The 22,473-nt window shown below is 42.6% G+C and overlaps 1 protein-coding gene across 1 annotated transcript in view; it reads right to left on the bottom strand.

The window, feature by feature from the left end:
• Positions 1-11,172: 11,172 nt before the first annotated feature.
• The window catches only part of LOC137326239 (EH domain-containing protein 4-like), a 75,141-nt gene continuing 63,840 nt past the window's right edge, over positions 11,173-22,473 (bottom strand). Inside the window, exon 6 of the mRNA XM_067991150.1 lies at positions 11,173-13,799. Within this exon, the coding sequence (XP_067847251.1) occupies positions 13,278-13,799 (522 nt within the window). The 3' untranslated portion in view covers positions 11,173-13,277. The remainder of the gene's footprint in view (positions 13,800-22,473) is intronic.

Here is a 22,473-nt window from a genome sequence, read left to right as displayed (position 1 = left end):
GAAGCTGGGGTTGTTCTCTTTAGAGCAGGGAAGGTTAAGAGGAGATTTAATAGAGGCATTCAAAATCATGAAGGGTTTAGATAGAGCAAATAAGGAGAAACTGTTTCCAATGGCAGAAGGATCAGTAACCAGAGGACAAAGATTTAAGGTAATTGGCAAAAGAACCAGAGGTGAGATGAGAATTTTTTTTTAACGCAGTAAGTTATGATGATCTGGAATACATACCTGAAAGGGTGGTGGAAGCAGATTCAATAGTAACTTTCAAAAGGGAAATGGATAAATACTTGAAGGAGAAAATTGAAGGGCTATGGGGAAGCAGCAGGGAGTGTGACTAATTGGATTGCGACTAATTGGATTGCTCTTTCAAAGAGCCGGCACAGGCACGATGGGCCGAATGGCCCCCATCTATGCTGTAAGATTCTATGATTTTCCCCAGACACTTAGCATGTGTGATAATGCAACAACTTTTGAGCGAGGGACACTTTGGCTGTTTGATGCATGCATACTAACTGCAAGACTTTAATATAAAGGCTGCTTTTTGAGATGTTCAGGACACATTTTTCCACATCAAAACCAGGAGGGCGGCTGCCAAATAATCAACCTCCACACCCAGAAAAAGCCAAGACAAGGAAACTCTCCTATGGTGATTGAAGGGTTGATGAATGCCTGTAATTACAAGACACCATATAAAAATTCTTTGCATATAGATAAGGATAAGGAAGTCTTGATACCAATGGGTAATAAACTGTTCAGATTGTTAGCAGAGAAGGCAAAGGTTGATTTTACCAGAATCGTCACACGTTTTTGGTTCTAAAGCTGACACAGGAGCTGGGTCAAGTTTGGTGACTAACAGATAACTTAACAGGTCAACAGTTGCATGGTTGGGAAAGTGCTTGAAAGTAAAAGTACAACATGGAGAAGGCAGGTATCTCACTCTGAATTAACACAACTGGGTTCAAATCCAGCACAGAGCAAATGGGTGAAAGCATCGACTCTCTCTAATGGCTGCAAGAGTAATATGTGAAATGGGTTTCAGCGGTGTCAACCCAATCCCTGATGGATGTCGGTGTAAGCACTCTCCCCTCTGTCAGAAGGTTGCCCCGCTCCAGAGACTTGAGCACAAAATCTAGCAAAGTGTTCCATTCCCCAGCACCTCCATAGTTGCATAGGGAACCTCATGCTTCCCAGTGAAACCTTTGTTTAACAAACTCAGGTGTTCTCCCCAGCCACACAGTTAAGTATTATTCCAGAGGCTGTGTTGGACAGCACAAGATCAAAGAATCAAGAGTTTGGTTAATGTAAGAAAATAATTTAATCAAGATGATCACCGGAGTTCAGTAACAACAACTTGCATTTATATAGCGCCTTTAACATCGTAAAACATCCCAAGGCACTTCAAAGGAGCGATTATCAAACAAAAGTTCACACCGAGCCACATGAGGAGGTATTAGGACAGGTGACCAAAAGCTTGGTCAAAGAGATAGGTTTTAAGGAGCGTCTTAAAGGAGGAGAGGCAACTGAAGCCACGGCCAGTAATGGTGGAGCGATTAAAATCGGGAATGTGCAAGAGGCAAGAATTGGAGGAGCAGAGAGTTCTCAGAGGGTTGTAGGGCTGGAGGAGGTTACAGAGATGGGGAGGGGAAGAGGCCAAGGAGGGATTTGAAAACAAGGAGGAGAATTTTAAAATCAAGGCATTCCCAGACCAAGAGCCAATGTAGGTCACAAGCACAGGGGTGATGGGAGAACAGGACTTGGTGCGAGTTAGGAAATGGGCAGCAGAATTTTGGATGAGCTCAAGTTTATGGAGGGTGGAAGATGGGAGGCCAGTCAGGAGACCATTGGAATAATCCAGTCTCGAGGTAACAAATGTAAGAAATCTTACAACACCAGGTTCTAGTCCAACAGTTTTATTTGAAAATCACAAGCTTTCCTCCTTCGTCAGGTGAGTGAGTGAAGGGTTTTTAAAATTGCATAGCATATATTAGGCTGGGAGACAAACACAGCAATCAAAGGTGTCGTTGGTGTTCAGACAGGTTAGCCACGGAAAACATTACATCCCAGTATACTGAATACACAATGGGTCAGATTACACAGAGAGAGAATGAGACCCAAAAGGCAGAGAGAGAGAATGTCCAGTTGTATTAAAAACAGATAACTTTTTTTTCCTGCTGGTGGGGTTACGTGTTGCGTGACATGAACCCAAGATCCCGGTTGAGGCCGTCCTCATGGGTGCGGAACTATACCGGCATCTCCACATTAGAGGTAACAAAGACATGGATGAGGATTTCAGCAGCCGATGAGCTGAGGCGGGCGATGTTACGGAGGTGGAAGTGGGCAGTCTCAGTGATGGAGCGGATATAGAATCATAGAAAGGTTACAGCACAGAAGGAGGCCATTCGGCCCATCGAGTGCGCAACGACTCTATGCAAGAGTAATCCAGCTGGTCCCACTCCCCAACCTTATCCCCGTAGCTCTGCAAATTTTTTCCTTTTAAGTACTTATCCAGTTCCCTTTTGAAGACCATGATTGAATCTGCCTCCACCATCTCCTCGGGCCGTGCATTCCTGATCCTAACCACTTGCTGTGTAAAAGTTTTTCCTCATGTCACCTTTGGTTCTTTTGCCAATCACCTTAAATCTATGTCCTCTGGTTCTTGACCCTTCCGCCAATGGGAACAGTTTCTCTCTACTGTCTAGACCCTTCATGATTTTGAATACCTCCATCAAATCTCCTCGCAACTTTCTCTGTTCCAAGGAGAACAACCCCAGCCTCTCCAGTCTATCCACGTAACTAAAGTCCCTCATCCCTGGAATCATTCTAGTAAGTCTCTTCTGCACCCCCTCTAAGGCCTTCACATCTTTAAGTGCGGTGCCCAGAACTGGACACAATATTCCAGTTGTGGCTGAGCCAGTGTTTTATAAAGGTTCAACATAACTTCCTTGCTTTTGTACTCTATGCCTCTATTTATAAAGCCCAGGATCCCGTATGCTTTTTTAACCACTCTCTCAACCTGCCCTGCCAACTTCAACGATTTGTGCACATATACCCCCCAGATCTCTCTGTTCCTGTACCCCTTTTAGAATTGTGCCTTCTAGTTTATGTTGCTTCGCCTTGTTCTTCCTACTGAAATGTATAACTTCGCATTCTTTTGCATTAAATTTCATCTGCCACGTGTCCCCCCTATGCCACCAGCCTGTCTATATCCTCTTGAAGTCTATCACTATCTTCCTCACTGTTTACCACCCTTCCAAGTTTTGTGTCATCTACAAATTTTGAAATTGTGCCCTGTACACCCAAGTCCAAGTCATTAACACGTATCAAGAAAAGCAGTTGTCCCAGCACCGACCCCTGGGGAACACCACTGTATACCTCCCTCCAGTCTGAAAAACAACCGGTCACCACTACTTTTAGTTTCCCGTCCCGTAGCTAATTCTGTATCCATGTTGCCACTGCCCCCTTTATTCCATGGCCGCAATCTTGATGATAAGCCTACCATGCTGCACTTTATCAAACGCCTTTTGAAAGTTCATATACTTCACATCAACTGCATTGCCCTCATCAACCCCCCTCTGTTACCTCTTAAAAAAAACTCAGGTTAGTTAAACACAGTTTGCCTTTAACAAATCAGTGCTGGCTTTCCCTAATCGATCCACACTCGTCCAAGTGACTGTTAATTCTATCCCGGATTATCGTTTCTAAAAGTTTCCCCACCACTGAGGTTAAACTGAGTGGCCTATAGTTGCTGAGTTTATCCTTACACCCTTTTTTGAACAAGGGTGTAACATTTGCAATTCTCCAGTCCTCTGGCTCCACCCCAATATCTAAGGATGTTTGGAAGATTATGGCCGTACCTCCGCAATTTCCATCCTTACTTCCCTCAGCAACCTAGAATGCATCCCATCTGGACTGGATGACTTATCTACTTTAAGTACAGCTAGCCTTTCAAATACTACTTCTTTATCAATTTTTAGCCCATCCAGTATCTCAACTACATCTTCCTTTACTGAGACTCTGGCAGCATCTTCTTCCTTGGTACAGATGCAAAGTACTCATTTAGTACCTCAGCCATCGTGAGTAGATCTCCTTTATGGTCCCTACTCGGCCCCACCCCTCCTCTTACTACACGTTTACATGCCTGTAGAAGACTTTTGGATTCCCTTTTATGTTGGTCGCCAACCTATTATGCTCTCTTTTTGCCCCTTATTTGCTTTTTCACTTCTCCTCTGAACTTTATATATTCTGCCTGGTTCTCACTTGCGTTATCAACCTGACATCTGTCGTACGCCCTTTTTTCCCATTTCATCTTACTATCTCTTTTGTCATCCAGGGAGCTCTGGCTTTAGTTGCCTTACCTTTCTGCCTCATGGGAATGTGCCTAGACTATACCCAAACCATCTCCTCTTTAAAGGCTGCCCACTGTTCAATTACAGTTTTGCCTGCTAATCATTGATTCCAATTTACCCAGGCCAGATCTGTTCTCATGCCATTGAAATTGCCCCCCTCCAATTGAGTATTTTTACTTTAGAATGGTCTGTGTCCTTTTCCATAGCAATTCTAAACCTTATGATACTATGATCACTGCTCCCTAAATGCTCCCTCACTGGCACTTGCTCCACTTGGCCCACCTCATTCGCTAGAACCAAGTCCAGCAATGCCTCCTTCCTCATTGGGCCAGAAACGTACTGGTTAAGAAAGTTATCCTGTACACATTTCAAAAATTCCTCCCCCTCTTTGCCCTTTATATTGTTATCCCAGTCTATATTAGGATAGTTGGAGTCCCCAGTTATCACTACTCTACAGCTTTTGCATCTCTCTAATTTCCCTGCAAATTTGCTCCTCTATATCCTTCCCATTAGTTGATGGCCAATAGAATACACCCAGTAGTGTAATGGCACCTCTCATTTCTTAACTCTAACCAAATAGATTCTGTCCTTGACCCCTCCAGGACAACCTCTCTCTCCAGTACTGCAATATCCTTAATTGATACTGCCACCCCCCATATGATAGGAAGCTCATCTTAGGGTCAAATAGGACGCCAAGGTTGTGAACGGTCTGGTTCCGCCTCAGTGGCCAGAGAGGATGGAGTCAGTGGCTAGGGAACAGAGTTGGCAGCGGGGACCAAAGACAATGATTTCAGTCTTCCCAATATTTAATTGGAGGAAATTTTTGCTCATCCAGTACTGAATGTCAGACAAGCAATGTGACAAATGAGAGAGAAGAGGTCGAGGGAGGTGGTTGAGAGGTAGAGCTGGGTGTCATCAACGTACATGTAGAATCTGACATCATGTTTTTGGATGATGTCGCCGACGGGCAGCATGTAGATGAGAAATAGGAGGGGGCAAAGGATAGATCCTTGGAGGACTCCAGAGGTAATGGTGCGGGAGTGGGAAGAGGAAACCATTGCAGGTGATTCTCTGGCTATGACTGGATAGATAAGAATGGGACCTGGCAAGCGCAGTTCCACCCAGCTGGACGATGGAGGAGAGGCGTTGGAGGTGGACGGTGGGGTCAATCGTGTCAAAGGCTGCAGACAGGTCGAGAAGGATGAGGAGGGATAGTTTACCACGGTCACATAGGATGTCATTTGTGACTTTGATAAGGGCCGTTTCAGTACAGTGGCAGGGTGGAAACCTGATTGGAGGGATTCAAACACGGAGTTGCGTGAAAAATAGGCACGGATTTGGGAGGCGACATGTTCCAGGACTTGAGTTCAGGGACTAACAGCTCCAAGTTTGGTTTAGTTTTTCAAGATGTGCAGAATTAACTGGAGAAAAGTTGAGCAATGTTCAGATATATTGGTAGCTATTGTACAGCATCCATATGGGCCAACTGAACCACCATGACTAGGTGAGCAGATGAAACTTCATAGCACCTGTTGATTGTTAATTGTTAATTGTGTGGTCAAAATGCAAACTTGAAGACTACACATTAGATGCTACCCTCTGCTGCACATTTAGTAGACTTCCCTCAAGCCTTTAAGGCCGTGTCAATAAATTCTTTTACATTCTGCTATTTGTTATGAGGGCAAACTCAAATTCATACATCAAGTGTACTGCACAGACCCTGGCCTTTGCTGCCAGAGGAGGCCTGGAGAAAGGCACTGGTTCTGTATTCTGGTCCTATTCTCAGATCCAACTATTCTGGACAGCAATCTGGAAGGTAACAATGACCAGGACCAGCCTTGATGTCTCCCCAGCCCCAGCCCACACCATCATGGAGGTTAGCATAGCTCTCATTGTTAGATCAAGAAAGTGTACCTTTCACCCCCTCCCCGAGAGAGAGAGAGAACACTCCCTCAAAGGGTATGCAAGATATGATGGATATACCAATCAGAATGAGTGAGCTGTATCCCCCAGGTAAAAATACAGAACCGTCAGTGCCCATGCACAGACCCAACTGCAGAGGGAAAAAGGCTCAATCTCTTGTTACATAGTATGCATTTTGCCTGGTCACTCACTCTCCTACCTCAAGGATGTATGAAGATGTATGCAAGGAGCAGATATGGAGGACAAAAACACTAATTAAAAAAGGTATATTTAGTTAGAAACCAAGATTTTATTTGAGAATGTTTTTATGCAATTTTACATTGAAGATGTAAACATAACAATTCTAAAATTATAAAATTCCATCTTCTCCAAATATAGAAATAATTGAAAAAAACATGCCACATTTAAACTTAAAGTCCAAATCCAGATTTAGAGTTTATGGAGACTAGTAACTAAATCATAAGTAGGTTTTTAAAATGTATTCATACAGTATCACTTTAAACCTCCTCACACAAACCATGCGGGCAGCCCGATATTTGACCATATTCCAGTTAAATGAGATTACTCCAAGGATAGTACGTACAGTACCTACAACATTCCATTGCAAACAACCGAGGAATACTTTGAAGACAATGCATTCACACCTCAATGTGCTGAGCAGCAGTTTGCTCCACAAATATACAGTACATTACGGAATGCATTGATAGGTAACAGCTGCAGAAAGAAGGCTGCAAGGACAAAGAACAGGATCAGCAGCTAATCAAAGTCATTGGTCTGCAACAAAATCCACTGACCTGCTACTGTGACACAAACTAAAATTATATTGGCCTTTTACATGAATTCTAAGCAAGGCACTTTGGAAAAACCTCTCTGGCAGTATTTTGGTTTTGTATGTGTGTGGTACTAATCATTCGATGTCAGAGTGCATTCACTAATCCATCATACCAGTCATTTCCCTCCCCTTTCCCAGTGGAATTAGTCTGTTAAACTCATCACCATGGTCTAATTTACAAGGGATCGACCTCACTCCCTTAACCCAGACCCATTTTATCTGCATGGTCTCTGGCTTCAATGTTCTGCTGATGCTGCTCTGCACTGGCTGCAAGCATGTTGTCAGTCTCAGGATCAATGTGGCTGTATCACAGGTGCACAATTTGAGCACCAAGCTGGTCCTGTATATTTGGAATGGTTTCACTTCAATTGGGATTCTCCAACAATTTGCACCTTTACTTACACAATTTCATCTGTACACCTGTCCATTTCTCCAGCACACAAAAAAATGCCACAGCTGGTATAAATTCCTTGGATACAGGATGCCTGCCAGGAACAGTGGCAACACAGTGCTCATCGCAGCAGTCAGGCTGGCCTCATCGTTCATATTTTGTTGAGGATTCTTTTGAAGGAATGTATGCAGCTGTGGGAGTGGCACAAGCAGTAACAGTTTGCAGTGGGAGGTGGGATTTGGCAGCTCTGCAGTGCAGCTAATTTCTGGTCATTTATCTTTGAATAAGATTTAAAACGTGAGATTAAAATGGAAGGGAGGACAATTTGATGCTTCAATTTCTTTTAAAATATTAAAATTAGGTAAGATTGGCGTAGTATGTTTTTGTATTGGTAAAGCTATGGTGCGATGTGTGGGCAAATGTTTAGTCTTGTACACCAGGCATCATTGTCAAGACACAAACACAAGGTTTTTCATGTTCCATTGGAGTATAAATTTATCTAAAAAAAAAATCACATTATATAAACAGAGAAAAAAAAACTTAGTTTTAGGGTACATAAAGCACATCCAGCCTGATCACTGAGCTGTGACACAGTGTCGAGGGTCCCACATCCAGTCTGATCACTGAGCTGTGACACAGTGTCGAGGGTCCCAAATAAAGATACTTGAATTTAACTGCCTCTAAACTCTTAATAAGAAAACTTAAACTAACAGCATCCATAGTGAAGTTCTCCAACTCAATACAATCTCAAGCTGGAAGACAAGCTAGCAACCCACCAAACAGAATCCTGGAGCATGCAGTTAGAAAAACTATTGGACAAAAAGCAGAATCGCATAACTGGTTGGACACAAAGAGGGTAACACAAGTTGAGGTAGAAGATGCAGGAGAACATGCTGCTTAGTTACATAAAATACTATAAGCAAAAGCAATAGCAATTAAAATCAAAGCAAATGCAACAGTAAAAGGAGATTTAACAGATCTTAACATAGGAATAAGGACTGATGTCATAGGACAACGTCAAATGCAAAGTAAGAACGTAAATCTTCAAGTACAATACACGATAACTGTCTGGACCAAGAATTTTTGGGAAAATGGGAGTGTTTTAGATGTATAATTCGCAGCGCCCACTTTTGGAATTATTTTTTTTTTAGGAAAAATGCACAGTATACTTGAGAAAGAAAATAGTCATTTTCAAAGTTAAGCTCTGGGACTATGGCAAGACAACAGGGAAAATCTCACATTATAAAAAGTCCAACGCTCAATGTATTCTTTCAGTTTAAGGACACAACTTTAACGATGACTCCACATAATAATTGGCACAGAGAGAATTAATTATATTAATGTAAGAAATGGGACACTGTACCAGATCTAAATATAACGCCCCCTCATTCTAGCTGTTCATGTGGAACTACACAGAAAACCTTTTGGCTATATTAACAAAAAAAAAACACGGGCTCTCCAATGGGAAAACTTTCCTTACAGGATACTGTACTTATTAAAAACAGTGCTTGAAATGAGGGTGCCAAAAGAGCTTGGATGACTGTGTACTGTTTGACTTTTGCTTCCATTTCCTTTATTTTGAGATTGTCACGAGATTACAGGTGAAAATTAACATCAGTCACCAAGGCCCATCCCCCATGATATCACATCTGCAGTAAACTTTCTTCGAAAATTACTCAATAGTGCACACTTCAGTTACGAGACTACTCAGATGGTTAGAGAAGGCTTTGTTTCATAGCTGCAACTTTCAATTGGATGGTAGATTTGGTTGCCGTCCAGGGGCAGTAAACTGGAAAATTCAATGGGCCGCCCACCGCCGGGTCATTCTTCATTTCAAAGCTCAGAACCAACATTCATCCAGCCCCCACACTACCAACCTCTCTAACTTGTAACTCTTAATTGCAGCAGGTTCTGGTTTACTGCCTTGTAAGGAATCAAACACCCAAGCAGTGTGGTCTGAAGGAGAGCTACAGTACTAAGAAGCCGGCTCTCTGTAGAATGGATGCATTCCATTAATATAGAGGCAATAATTTCCAGGTAAGCATAGGATTTCATAAATAGGCATCAAAGAATGTTTTTTTAAAAAAAAGAATTTTGTCCAAATTTCAGTGCAGAATGAGTGAACACTCATCTTCTGGCTGGAAGGTGGGGGATGTGAACCCTGATTTGGACATGTAGCATCTGCCTTGCTACTCCTTCAGATAGCTAATCATGAGTCACCAGGACCCCAGAGCACTAGATTCTCAGTCAGGATTTGTCTTTTATTAGATTCCAGTTGGTGTTTTTTCTGATGTAGGGAGAGCTATGCTGCAAACTTAACGCAATCGCCTGTTATTCCCCGTATTTCATTTCTAAATGTAAATTTAACTCTGCACATTTATGACTTCTATTCCTATAAATAAACATGTATCAATCAAGCAGCTTCATTGACAGCTATCTGGGATCGCCTGTAATATACATAGTGCTTTTAAGGACCAGCACTGCGATAATACTGTTCCAGTATGGCAGATAGCTGTATTACTGCACAACCGAGGGCCTTCTGTAAGACAACATTTCAGTGGTTATATAGCCTGCAGGTGGCAGTCACCAGTTGCCTCATCCTGCTCTTTGGCTAAAGCTACCTCCACGTTCTCAGTTTAGGAGGCGGTAGCATTCACCATCCTAGCTCCGAGCTATCACAGTCTGCCATTTGCAACAGAGGTTTAGAATGCAGGGCAAGCTATACAACGAGACTGCACACACCTTATAACCAGTGCTATTAACAGAATTACCCAGAACAGCAGAAATAGGTTCAGTGGCAATTAAAGAACAACAGCGATACTAGTTTCGAGTCAGGTAGAACAGCGGGTGACGTTCTGGCCAAAAATCGAAAAGAACTGACAGCTTCTGCAATATATAGGCAGACTAATGTCATGAATTACATATAGTGTATCACGCTTAAAATTCTGACACTCCCACTTTAGGAGACAAATTGGTTATTTCTAAATAAATTCATTTTTTTTTTTAAATTGCAGTTTTACTATAAATTATCAATAATACCTGGTGATAAAACTCGAGATGCAGTATTGACAAGTTTGGGAGCTGGACACTACTTGTGGGCACATGGACGGTATGTTCCTCACTGGCATCATGAGGTCACTTGCAACAGCCTGAATCCACTCTGAAGCTGTAATCTGCTGGCTTCTCCCAGGACCAGTCACCACCATTAAGCAACTGGGATCTTCAGCTGCGATTGTGCCACCACTCAATAAAGGTTTATTGCAATTCCTCTCAAACGGGTCACAGAGAAGTTGCGATTGGCACCTTCTAATATTTCTCATCAATATTTAGCAGCAGTCCCTGTACAGTTGTCACATTCAATATTTTATATATTGCCCTGAAACTGCCTCATAGGCCTGAGTAAATAGAAATATACTTAAGTTATCTACACTTCATAAATGATGCAACATAAAACAAAGTTTATCTGGCAAAAACCTACATTCGAGTCATCAGCACTGAACGAAACTGACCTAAATCAGGTTTGTCCCTCTATTGCATTGAAGCCGGCCGAGTTTAAAAATGGAACCTTTCCTAAAAGTTCTGGATGAAAAGCGATTTGCAATACAGTGTATTAACCAATATGATCTCATCAGCTCTGAAATTACGATTTTCAGTACTTCACCCTGTCAAGAAATTACAGAAGATCAAAAGAAAGTTACACTTCATTGATTCTGCATATCATTTAAATGCACAGCAAAATCATGTAGAGTCAGGAGAAATGTTAAAAGGACAAACGTGAACACATTCTGCACACAGTTGGCAATTATTCTGACCTTTTGATTTTACAAAAATGTCAAATATGCCAACACTTCAAAGTAACTTTTCATCATTCAGACTCAGTTTCTCCTGCCAGTTGATGCACTGATTTTGGCACTTGATGTTTCAATAAGGAATGCAGTTTCACAAATATCTGCCCACTCCCCAAACACCAAGTCCTGAGCAGTTCTGATAAAGATTTAGCCCAGTTTAGTTTGGAACAGCAGCTTTCCTCCCTCCGCTTATATTTTCAGGAGGACAGTACGTCCAAATTTGAGAGAAGAATGAGTGCACGTGTAACCTCTTGGATCAAATTATTTTGCAGTAAACCCACAGACTGATACAGCTGCACACTTATCAGCATCTCTCATTCCCCTGATGACATTTCCTTATGTTTGGAAACTACTGAGTGGCAGCTTGGGATCAGCCTGGTGTGTGCCCCTCCTTTTACACCCCCACTGCCAATGTCAATTTTTTTTGCTGACTGCTCCTTCTTGAAGCACTTTGGGAGTTTTTCTTCGTTAAAATTGCAGTATAAATGCAAGTTGTTGCTATTCTAAATAATGAGTACACCTCAAGGCTCACCATTCTTGCTATAATGACAGGAGTGAGCCTGCATGTCCCTGCAGGGCATAGTTTTGAACACAAGATCAGTTCACTTGCAGTCTCCAAAACAAGTAACTGTGAAGCGCAGTGGCAAGGGGAACAAGACAAGCCATTAAGTGTGCAGGTAACGTATCTACTTTTAGCACACGCAGTAATGTGCGGTAATGCAGTTAAACACACGTCCCTTTCAACAATGTTCAGCTTGCACATTTTGTTGTGGTCAAGACTAATACTCGAATCACCTGTTACAGCAGAAGCCACTATTTGGAGAAATTAAAATGGAATGTTTCTTTCAAATTCAGCTCAATAAAATTCAGTCACTTCATTGCTGTGGAGTTCACTCTCCGTCCCACGATTCAGTGTCACTCTACTACACAGATCCCAGGATTCAAGTCTTGCCTCCTTCTAGCTGTACTTCTGGTTCTTGCTGGCTGAGGCCAATGTCTCACTGACTGCACAGGAAACTTTTCCCTCCCTAATTTTTAAACCAATATTCCATGGTAGGACAGTGTTTCATAATTTTGGTCACCAGACCATTTTTCCTAGAATATTTTAACTGACTATCAAATATCATCAATAAATAAATCTTTTACATCGGGCTGACGCAGTATTTAACTTTGACAGCTGTAACAAATTTAACACTTATACAATGGGCTAGCCCAGTACTGCAATGGTCACATGGTCACACACCAGGGTAGTTGAAACCAAGGACTGGCTTGAAGTATCAACCTACACCACAAGCCTCCATTGAGTGAGTTTTGCCTATTTGCAACCAGCTGTCAGTTCTACGAGTGCAGACGTGAAATGCTTTACGCAAGGGATGAAGGCTGTAACAAACATTGAACTGACGGGGTGGTGCACGGTTATCTGGAAGTTTCCAGCCTGTTCAGGAGCGGAAAGCCCGCCTGCCTTGGTCATACCCTCCAGGTCAAACCTGTTCAGATTGCCCAGCCACCCAGAGAACAGAAGCACGGCGGAGAGGAGAGAAATAAGAGAGGTGGACACGGGAGGAAAGGTGACAATGTTTCTACACACCTGAAGCCAGTCAGGACATTTCAGATACACAAAGCTATGTAGAGGTACTCCATCGCGTAAATTAGAGGTTTGTGACAGCCTGCATCAAGTGCTGACATTGTGTCACACTCTAGGGAGATGTTAGAAACTGCAGTGAGACCCACTCATTTTTATATCTGTCAGTTAAAATGCATCAGCACTTGATTTAGCAAAAATGGTTAAGTGCCCAGCTTAGCTTTATATTATATAGAAAATAGATCTATTTACCCAAAATCTACAGCCTCCTCAAGCCCGTCCTCCCCCAGAATTAACTGAACAGCTCTTTTTGCAACCCATTCACCAATTTGTCTCTACTCTAAACTGCTGAATGGATTCAGTTCTTTCTTTGGGATGGAGGTATGAGGTGCCCTGGCAATTCACTGGGCAAATCATAACCTTCGAGTTTTATCTTAATCAGGTGACAGGCCAGAGCAAATTCCTCATCGTCCAGCATTCCGTCACGATTCCAGTCAGCCAGTTTCCAGATCTTCCCCAAGACAATGTTTGGCAATTTAGACTTGACCATTTCTTTCTTTGCACTGTTCCCGCTGATTTTGCCATTAATTGGTGAAAGCATGTAGAAAATTTCATCGTACTTTGACTTCTCCCTTGCCACAATCCACTCACTCTCATCTATTCCTGCTCCAGCGCCCTCACCATACCCTTCATTAAAGGGCCCGTTAAGGTTGCCGTCAAACGCCCCACCAGTCACAGCCTGTGCTGGCGCTGTCGCCTCTTCGTGCCGGATCAAGTTCATCAGTTGAGCGATGTGATTGGCTAACATTTCATCCACTGCCTCCAGCAGCTTGGGTTTCAGAGCATGGAACTTGCTGAAGTCATAGGGCTGCAGCATTTCCTGTCAAAGCAAAAAAAAGTTCAACATTAAATAGCAGCAAAATCTGGGTACCAGCGCCTTCATACTCGGAGGGAAACTATAAGGCAGAATTTGATGGTCTGGTCACCAGTGTAAAGATCATCAAGTATCATCTACTCAATACAGCTCTGGACACTTCTCAATATTACAGTCCTATGAAGAGTCTGCTCTAGTGTTAGCTAGGTGCATTTAAGGGAAAAACTAGATAAACACGAGGGAGAAAGGAATAGAAGGTTATGCTGGTACAGTTACAGTTAAAGAGGGTTGGGAGGAGGCTCGTTTGGAGCATAAACACCAGCATGGACCAGTTGGGCTGAGTGGCCTTTCTGTGTTGTACATTCTATGTATGAAAGTTATAGTTATATTACAGGTACAAGTCTGAGTGGTAAGTGCAGTGTTGATTGCATTTTTGTATACCGGAGTTATACCATTACTCACGTGACACTCTGCTCCGGGACAATGCAATAGTGCCTCCACAGAGCTACACCTAAAGTCACCCAAACAATGGTAGAAGTTTGTAGGAAAGAGCCAATGGGACATCTCATCTAAAATGCACTTTAAAAAGTTCTCATGCTTTCCAATGAATGCTTCGAAATGTTGAAACAGACTGCAGCTATGTATTTTTTGCCAGAACGTGGGACTGAAGGTCAAGATTATCGATCAGATTCCTGAGCTATACTCAACATTTTAAATTAATGTCCATCCAAAATTACTTTAGGGCCAGAAAGACCATAGTATAATTGACTTAACAAGTGATGACTGATTTTAACACTGTACCAGCTAATAATCTCTACATTCATTCCAGAAACAAGAGGATGTGCAAAGGAACTCTCCCACAACCAAGAAAAATGCTTCATTATTTGACCTTTAAAGCATTGCCAAACCACTGCCATTGTATTCTCCCATTCTTTGCTGCAATGTGTTTACACCAGAGACCGCACCATGAAATATTTCCAAACTTTTCAAATAATTTCACTGCGCTGTGCTGACTGCAGGTTCCAAACACAACACATTGCCATTTCTTTGTTCTCTCAATTTCCTTTTAACATGTGAGCTGTGGATTACAAGTCAGTCACTGCAGAAAATACAGCTTTTGTTCCGAGCCCCTGGTTTTGGGAACAAGGATTCCTGTGCAAGTAGGAATGAAACATTCCTACATAACAATGCAAGTTTCAGCCTAAAAGGCTTCACTATTCATATCCTCAATCTAAAGCAGAAGATTCCGGATAAGATTAGCAGTTCGAAATACTCAATATGAGGAACATGTTTATTATTCCACAATTTTCTCAAGGAAGGATAGCAACTCCAAGCCATGAGCTCGAAATTTCAAAGCCCTCAAAAGCAGCAAGTTAAGCTTTTCAACAGGAAAAATTAAATTATTTTTTCCCTGTTTTCAGTCCTAGTTCAGCATACATGTATTTCAAATATGAACAGTTTTGTTAAATGTAAAGCCTACTAGTTCACCATGCCTTTTGTTCCGACCGATTATAAATGCCGAGCTTCAGTGACATTTCCACATTATAAAAAGTTTCAATCAGCATCAACACTTTTGACAGTTAGTTTCTCCAGAATACAACAGGTGGTGCTGGTTGAAGAGCATCCAGGTAAAGGGATCAGTTCTGGTTTTGCTGTCTTCTAACTGGGCCTTCGGAAATGTAATTGTCGAAGCACATAACTCTGTCGGATCAAAGATGTGACACAGCAAAAAAAAACTCACTGGCTGAGTGTGTCTTGCTGCATCTTTGCCCTAGTCGCTCAGATGTTGTATTTTCTAACTGTCCATATTATTACTTTTTAAAACTGAAGGCTGAATAATTAAGAAAACTAAATTAGAATAAAGTAATGTTTTATTGGAAAGCTGGAAAAGGACTTCCAATACAGTCTCAAAAGCATAAAGTCCGAACTCCATTTACACTGGGCATCTTCCTGAATTTGAGTCAATTAACTGAACCGTGACGTGTCCCAATCAATTATACGCACCTGCCCAGGTGAATTGAGATTTCACACTGCTCCGGCACACAATTTAAAAAAAAACCATACCAAGTCACTTGCCCCACCGCAATCCATTAGCAAATTGAAGAGTCTTTGCTCAGCTTCCCAGAAATAAACCCGTCCAATAAACCTGTCCTCACTGTTCAGTGAGAACAGTAGAGGGCCCCGGTCCTGGAGAAAACTGACACACCACACTATGACCATAACCTGTATTACCACTCCCTCGTTAACACAGGCCTAACATTAACATCTGCATTAAGCAATGGGGAAATCATTTTGTGGATCTATAAATGTAAATGAATCTGCCACCACTATGTTGGTCTACCAGCTCAACTCAAACCTGTCTGAGCTCTGTGCACCTCCTGGACACCTTTAGGGAGGTGCTATTACTGACAAACCTTAGTTTCTAGCATGTTCCAAAGGGCACCTGTCCCAGGAGAGCCAAGTGCCCTATTGCTGCAAATGGAGGCCCTTGCACGTGGCGTTAGGAAGGTTCTAGAACTCTCCTGCCTGGAGATCACTGATGCTGCTGTCCACGTTACAAAGGTTAATATTGGTAGTTTCAAATTCAGGAGCCAAAGACTGCTCATGATCAAGTTGCAGTACAAGACACTCCTCTATTCACCAGACACATGCTGTAACTATCAATGTTCACACAGCCTCACACTCTGGTGAGGTGAACACATGCTGGAGTCAAAATTGAAAGTGTGCACAATAACTGGTGAAACTTATCTGTCCTTTAAAGTCCATGCAAAAGACAGGCTTCATAATCGGCTCTGCTGGCTTTAAAGAGCTTCCATGATGCTACACTGTTACACTGAATGTAAGTGTGATGGCTCCAATACAGGTGAGGCCAGAGTCTTCGGCGGTCTCCACACTATTTTGCTCCCCTGATGGACAATGAGATGATTTCCATTTCAAGGGAATTGGCCTGTATGATATCCCTGCAATGGGTGCTCAGCAACTAGTGACTCCAACTATCGCTATATAGGCCACTGATTTAGGGTTTCCATGTGGGGAAAAAATGGACTGAATCACAGAATATAATCTCAAAACACAGGTGAAAATCCCACGTAAACAGAACAACTTATGCGATCATAAACCAGGGGTATTAATTATAAGTTGACAATCCTGGGATGCGATGGCCAAAACAGCAATCACAATTTTGAAATCTTATGTAAATTAGATTTAGTCACATTAAACAGGAGCCCTGAACGTCCTCTTTAAAGATGCAGGTTTGAACATCCAACTGTGGAGTCTGGGTACTATCGAGTATTGGGCTGAATGTGTCCACTAATGGCACAACAAGTTGTTTCTTCACCAAAGTAGGGGTCAGCTTGGCTCATCCTTTCCTTTCATTATCCAGGTCATTGTCGGTACCTTGATCGAGACAGATCTACTTCTCAACATGGCAGGATTTCTGGAGGTGCTAACCTAAAATCATTGCAATGAGATGCAACTCCCAAAGACCCCTCCCTATTCAGCACTCTTCTCCCTCCCTTTCTCAACATAACTCCTCTCATAAAACACATCACACATGTAAACATAGACCCAAATATACATTCACACAAAACACAGACCCAGGCATATACACACACACTGACCTAGATACCAGGGAACATCTACAAAAGCATGTGCAATATACCATTTGTACTGGGAATGCCTGCAGTTTGAACAAGTATCTGTTACAAGGGCAAAACATTAGACAAATGACTAATAGCTCCTCCGTCACTAACACAGTTTTCCCTGTCTTCAACTACCAGCTCATGTGGGAGGACATTTGTTTACCATATACACTGCGAGTGAGCAGTTACTGTCCACCCAATCTGACATGCCCTCTAGTGGTAAAAGTAGACACTGCAGTCGTGTAGAAATTCACAAACCTGAACTATATCATTTTAGCTCAGGGCCTGTTTTACCAAATATTTGACTATCAGACAATAGCTGCTTTTATACACAGTAGTTTAATGCAGAGTAGGTGACCCAGTCCCCAACATTTACATTACTAAATCAGTCTCCCACTTCCAGCCGCAGATCATGGATATGGCGCTGGCAGGATAAGGCAGCCGGACTTAGGGGTATAAACATGGGGAACTGGTTAACACCAGTCTCCCAGAATCTTCCCAACTCTTGAATTTCACATCAGGAACCTGAAAGCAGACTGAAAACATGAAGTGAGTGGTGAACTGCTGATATACATGGCCAGGAAGGGCAGAGGGGTTCACAGATGGGCAACATGCAAGCTCCACAAATCTTGTTCAATGTCGTCTCTGCCTCACCATCTGAACATTTTAATTCTTGAAAGGGAAAGTGTATATTCTTTGCACCACAAGAGTTTTGATAGAATTTTTCTGCCAAACAGGACTGGACAAACTCCAGTGCAATGGAATGTTACACTCAGCGTGAACGTAATGGTCTGTGCTGCTCTGACAGGTGCTTTTTGATGGAATCGCAGTTACAGTATGCTGCATGGAATTGATACAGCACCTTAGCTTCATGGAACACCCAGTCAGTTTGGCAACGTATTGTAAGCGGAGTCACTTAGTTAAATATTCATGGTCCTGACACCAAAGTTAAATATTTCATTAAAAGGGATTTAAATTGGCAGCCAGTTTCATCATCTGTTAGAGAGAAAAAGTTCACGACTCAACTGTGAATCATTACAGTGAGCAGATAACATAAGAAATAGGAGCAGGAGTAGGCCATAAGGCCCCACAAGCCTGCTCCACCATTCAATAAGATCATGGCTGACCTTCTACTTCAACTCCACTTTCCCACCCTATCCCCATGTCCCTTGATTCCCTTAGTGTCCAAATGTCCATTGATCTCAGTCTTGAATATACTCAATGACTGAGCAGCCACAGCCCTTTGGAGTAGAGAATTCTAAAGATTTACAATCCTGACTGAAGAATTTTTCCTCATCTCGGTCCTAAGTGGCCAACGCCTTATCCTAGGACTATGCCCCCTAGTTCTAGACTCTTCAGCCACAGTAAACAGCCTCTCTGCATCTATCCTGTCAAGCCCTCTAAGAATTTTGTAAGTTTCAATAAGATCACCTCTTATTCTTCTAAACTCGAGAGTATAGGCCCATTCTACTCAATCTCTCCTCATAGGAGAACCCTCTCATCCCAGGAATTAATCTAGTGAATCTATGTTGCACCGCCTCCAAGGCAAGTATATCCTTCCTTAGGTAAGGTGACCAAAACTGTACACAGTACTCCAGGTATGGTCTCACCAGAGCCCTATATAATTGCAGCAAGACCTCCTTATGCTTATACTCCAACCCCCTTGCAATAAAGGCTAACATACCATTTGCCTTCATAACTGTTTGCTGTACCTGCATGTTCACTTTGTGATTCGTGTACAAGGATACCCAAATGCCTCCGACTACCAACATTTTTCAGTCTCACTTTTTAAAAAATATTCTGCTTTTCTATTCTTCCTACCAAAGTGGATAATTTCACATTGCCCCATCTGCCACCTTCTCGCCCACTCACTAAACTTGTCTATATCCCTTTGCAACCTTTTTTGCGTCCTCCTCTCAGCTCACTTTCCCACCTAGCTTTGTATCGGCAGCAAACTTGGATACGTTACACTCGGTCCCCTCATCTAAGTCATTGATATAGATTGTAAATAGCTGAGGCCCAAGCACTGATCCTTGCGGCATCTACTAGTTACAGCCTGCCAACCTGAAAATCACCCGTTTAGTCCTACTGTTTTCTGTCCGATAACCAATCCTCTATCCACGTTAATATATTACCCCTATCCCATCAGCCCTAAAAGACCATGAAGACTTTAATATCCATTTAAATCTGATATTAAATGCAAGTATATAAACTTTAAAGTAGAGCAAACTAACTAAACCTACAAATAGCTGCACAGGACGGCTCAGTGAAGTGTCATTCCTGCAGGATGTGAGTTTCGAGCACCAGTTGTTGACTTGAGCAAACAGGTCTGTGAGAAGTGTCGCCAACTCAAGTTGCTCAAGCTCAAAAACCTCAGAACTCGAGATGAAGATGGAGACAATCTGACACATCAGGGAGAGCGAGCAGTTTCTGGAGTGAGTTTGAGAGGGTGATTATCACCGAAGAGAGATAGGGAACAGGCAGTAGCAGAAAAGATAGGTGACTATCTGAGGGGCAGGGAAAAGCAGAAAGGAAAGGTTAGAAGAGGAGCAACCTATGCAACTTACACTCAGATGTGAAGCTCCAGCTTCCGGTGGGGAAAAAGGACTCTAGGCAGGTCCATCAAATAAATATCGATGGCCCCAACTAACAGGAGATGGGTCCAATGGGGGAAGATTAGCAACACAGCTAGAAATGCAGAAGTGATAGGGGATTCAACAGAGGGGCTGACATGATAATCTGCTGTCCAGATCGACAGCCCTGGATGCTTTGTTGCCTAAGGGAAAAGGGTATGGAAGGGGAGGAAGAGCAACCAGTTATTATGGTCCACATGGCAGCCAATGGGTGGGTAAAGAAAGATCTGAAGTCCTTCAAGATAATTTACCACAGGTGGTAATTCAGATTTTAAAATTCTCATCCTTGTTTTCAAATCCCTCCATGACCTTGACCCTCCATATCTTTCCACCGTCCTCCAGCCCTACACCCCTCCGAGATCTCTGCGCTCCTCCAATTCTGGCCTCCTGCGCATCCTTGGTTTTAATCGCTCCACCATTGGCGGCTGTGCCATCAGCTGCCTAAGCCTAAGCTCTGGAATTCCTGCCTAAACTTCTCCACCTCTCTCTCCTCTAAGATGCTCTTAAAACAAGAACTTGCATTCATATAGTGCCTTTAAAGTAGTAAAACATCCCAAGGCACGTCACAGGAGCAGTAATCGAAGATTTGACACCGACCCAAGGAAAGAAATATCAGGACGGGTCAAAGAGGTAGGTTTAAAGGAGCATCTTAAAAGGAGGAGAGGTAGAGGGGTTTAGGGAGGGAATTCCAGAGCTTGAGGCCTAGACAGCTGAAGGCACATAAAAAATAGGAGCAGGAGTAGGCATACGGCCCCTCGAGCCTGCTCCACCATTCAATAAGGTCACGGCTGAACTTCGACCTCAACTCCACTTTCCAACTCGATCCCCATATCCCTTGATTCTGTTAGAGTCCAAAAATCTATCCATCTCAGTCTTGAATGTACTCACTGACTGAGGATCCACAGCCCTTTGGGGTAGAGAATTCCAAAGATTCACAACCCTGGGTGAAGAAATTCCTCCTCATCTCAGCCCTAAATGGACAACCCCTTATCCTGAGACTATGCCCCCAAGTTCTAGACTCTCTAGCTGGGGGAAACAGCCTCAGCATCTATCCTGTCAAGCCCGCTCAGAATCTTATAAGTTTCAATGAGATCACCGTTGATTCTTCTAAACTCCATAATGTACAGGCCCATTCTAATCAATCTCTCCTCATAGGTTTACTAGATTGATTCCTGGGATGAGAGGGCTGACCTAAGTATATCCTTCCTTAGGTAAGGAGACACGGTACTCCAGGTGTGGTCTCTCCAAAGCCCTGTACAATTGCAGCAAGACTTCCTTACTCTTTGTACTCCAACCCCATTGCAATAAAGGCCAACATACAATTTGCCTTCCTAATTGCTTGCTGTACCTGCATGTTAATTTTGTGTTTCTTGTACAAGGGCACAAATCCCTCTGAACACCAACATTTAACAGTTTCTCACAATTAAAAAATATTGTTTTTCTTTTCTTCCTACCAAGGTGAATAACCTCACATTTCCCCACATTATACTCCATCTGCCACCTTCTTGCCCACTCACTTAACCTGTCTATATCCCTTTGCAGACTCTGTCCTCCTCACAGCTTACTTTCCCACCTAGCTTTGTATAGTCAGTAAACTTGGATACATTACACTCGGTCCCTTCATCTAAGTCAGTAATAGAGATTGTAAATTACAAAGGCCCAAGCACTGATCCTTGCGGCACCCCATTAGTTACAGTCTGCCAACCTGAAAATGACCCGTTTATCCCGATTCTGTTTTCTGTCGGTTAACCAATCCTCTCTCCATGCTACTATATTACCCCCAACCCCACGAGCCCTTATCTTTGTGTAACAACTTTCTGTGTGGTACCTTATCAAATGCATTTTGAAAATCCAAATATACGACTTCCACTGGTTTCCCTTTATCTACCTTGCCAGTTACATCCTCAAAAACCTCCAGTAGATTTGTCAAAGACGATTTCCCTTTCATAAAAACATGTTGACTCTGCCTAATCATATGATTTGCTAAGTGCCCCGTTACCACATCCTTAATAATGGATTCCAGCATTTTCCCAATGTCAGGCTAACTGGCTTGTAGTTCCCGGTTTTCTCTCTCCCTTTTTCTTGAATAGCAGTGTTACATTTATTACCTTCCAATCCACTGGGACTGTTCTCGAATCTACGGAATTTTGGAAGATCACAACGAATGCATCTCCTATCTCTGCAGCCACCTCTTTTAGAACCCTAAGATGCAGGCCATATGGTCCGGGGTATTTGTCAGCTTTGAGTCCCATTAATTTCTCCAGTACTTTTACAGTACTAATTAAATACTTTAAGTTCCTCACTCTCATTAGACTCTTGGTTCCCCACTATTTCTGGTATGCTTTTTGTGTCTTCTACCGTGAAGACAGATACAAAATATTTGTTTACTGTCCCTGCCATTTCCTT

This window comes from Heptranchias perlo, chromosome 10, assembly GCF_035084215.1.
Source record: "Heptranchias perlo isolate sHepPer1 chromosome 10, sHepPer1.hap1, whole genome shotgun sequence".
NCBI lineage: Eukaryota > Metazoa > Chordata > Chondrichthyes > Hexanchiformes > Hexanchidae > Heptranchias > Heptranchias perlo.
Note: the sequence above shows the minus strand (reverse complement) of the source record. Positions and strands in the feature narration are given on the sequence as shown.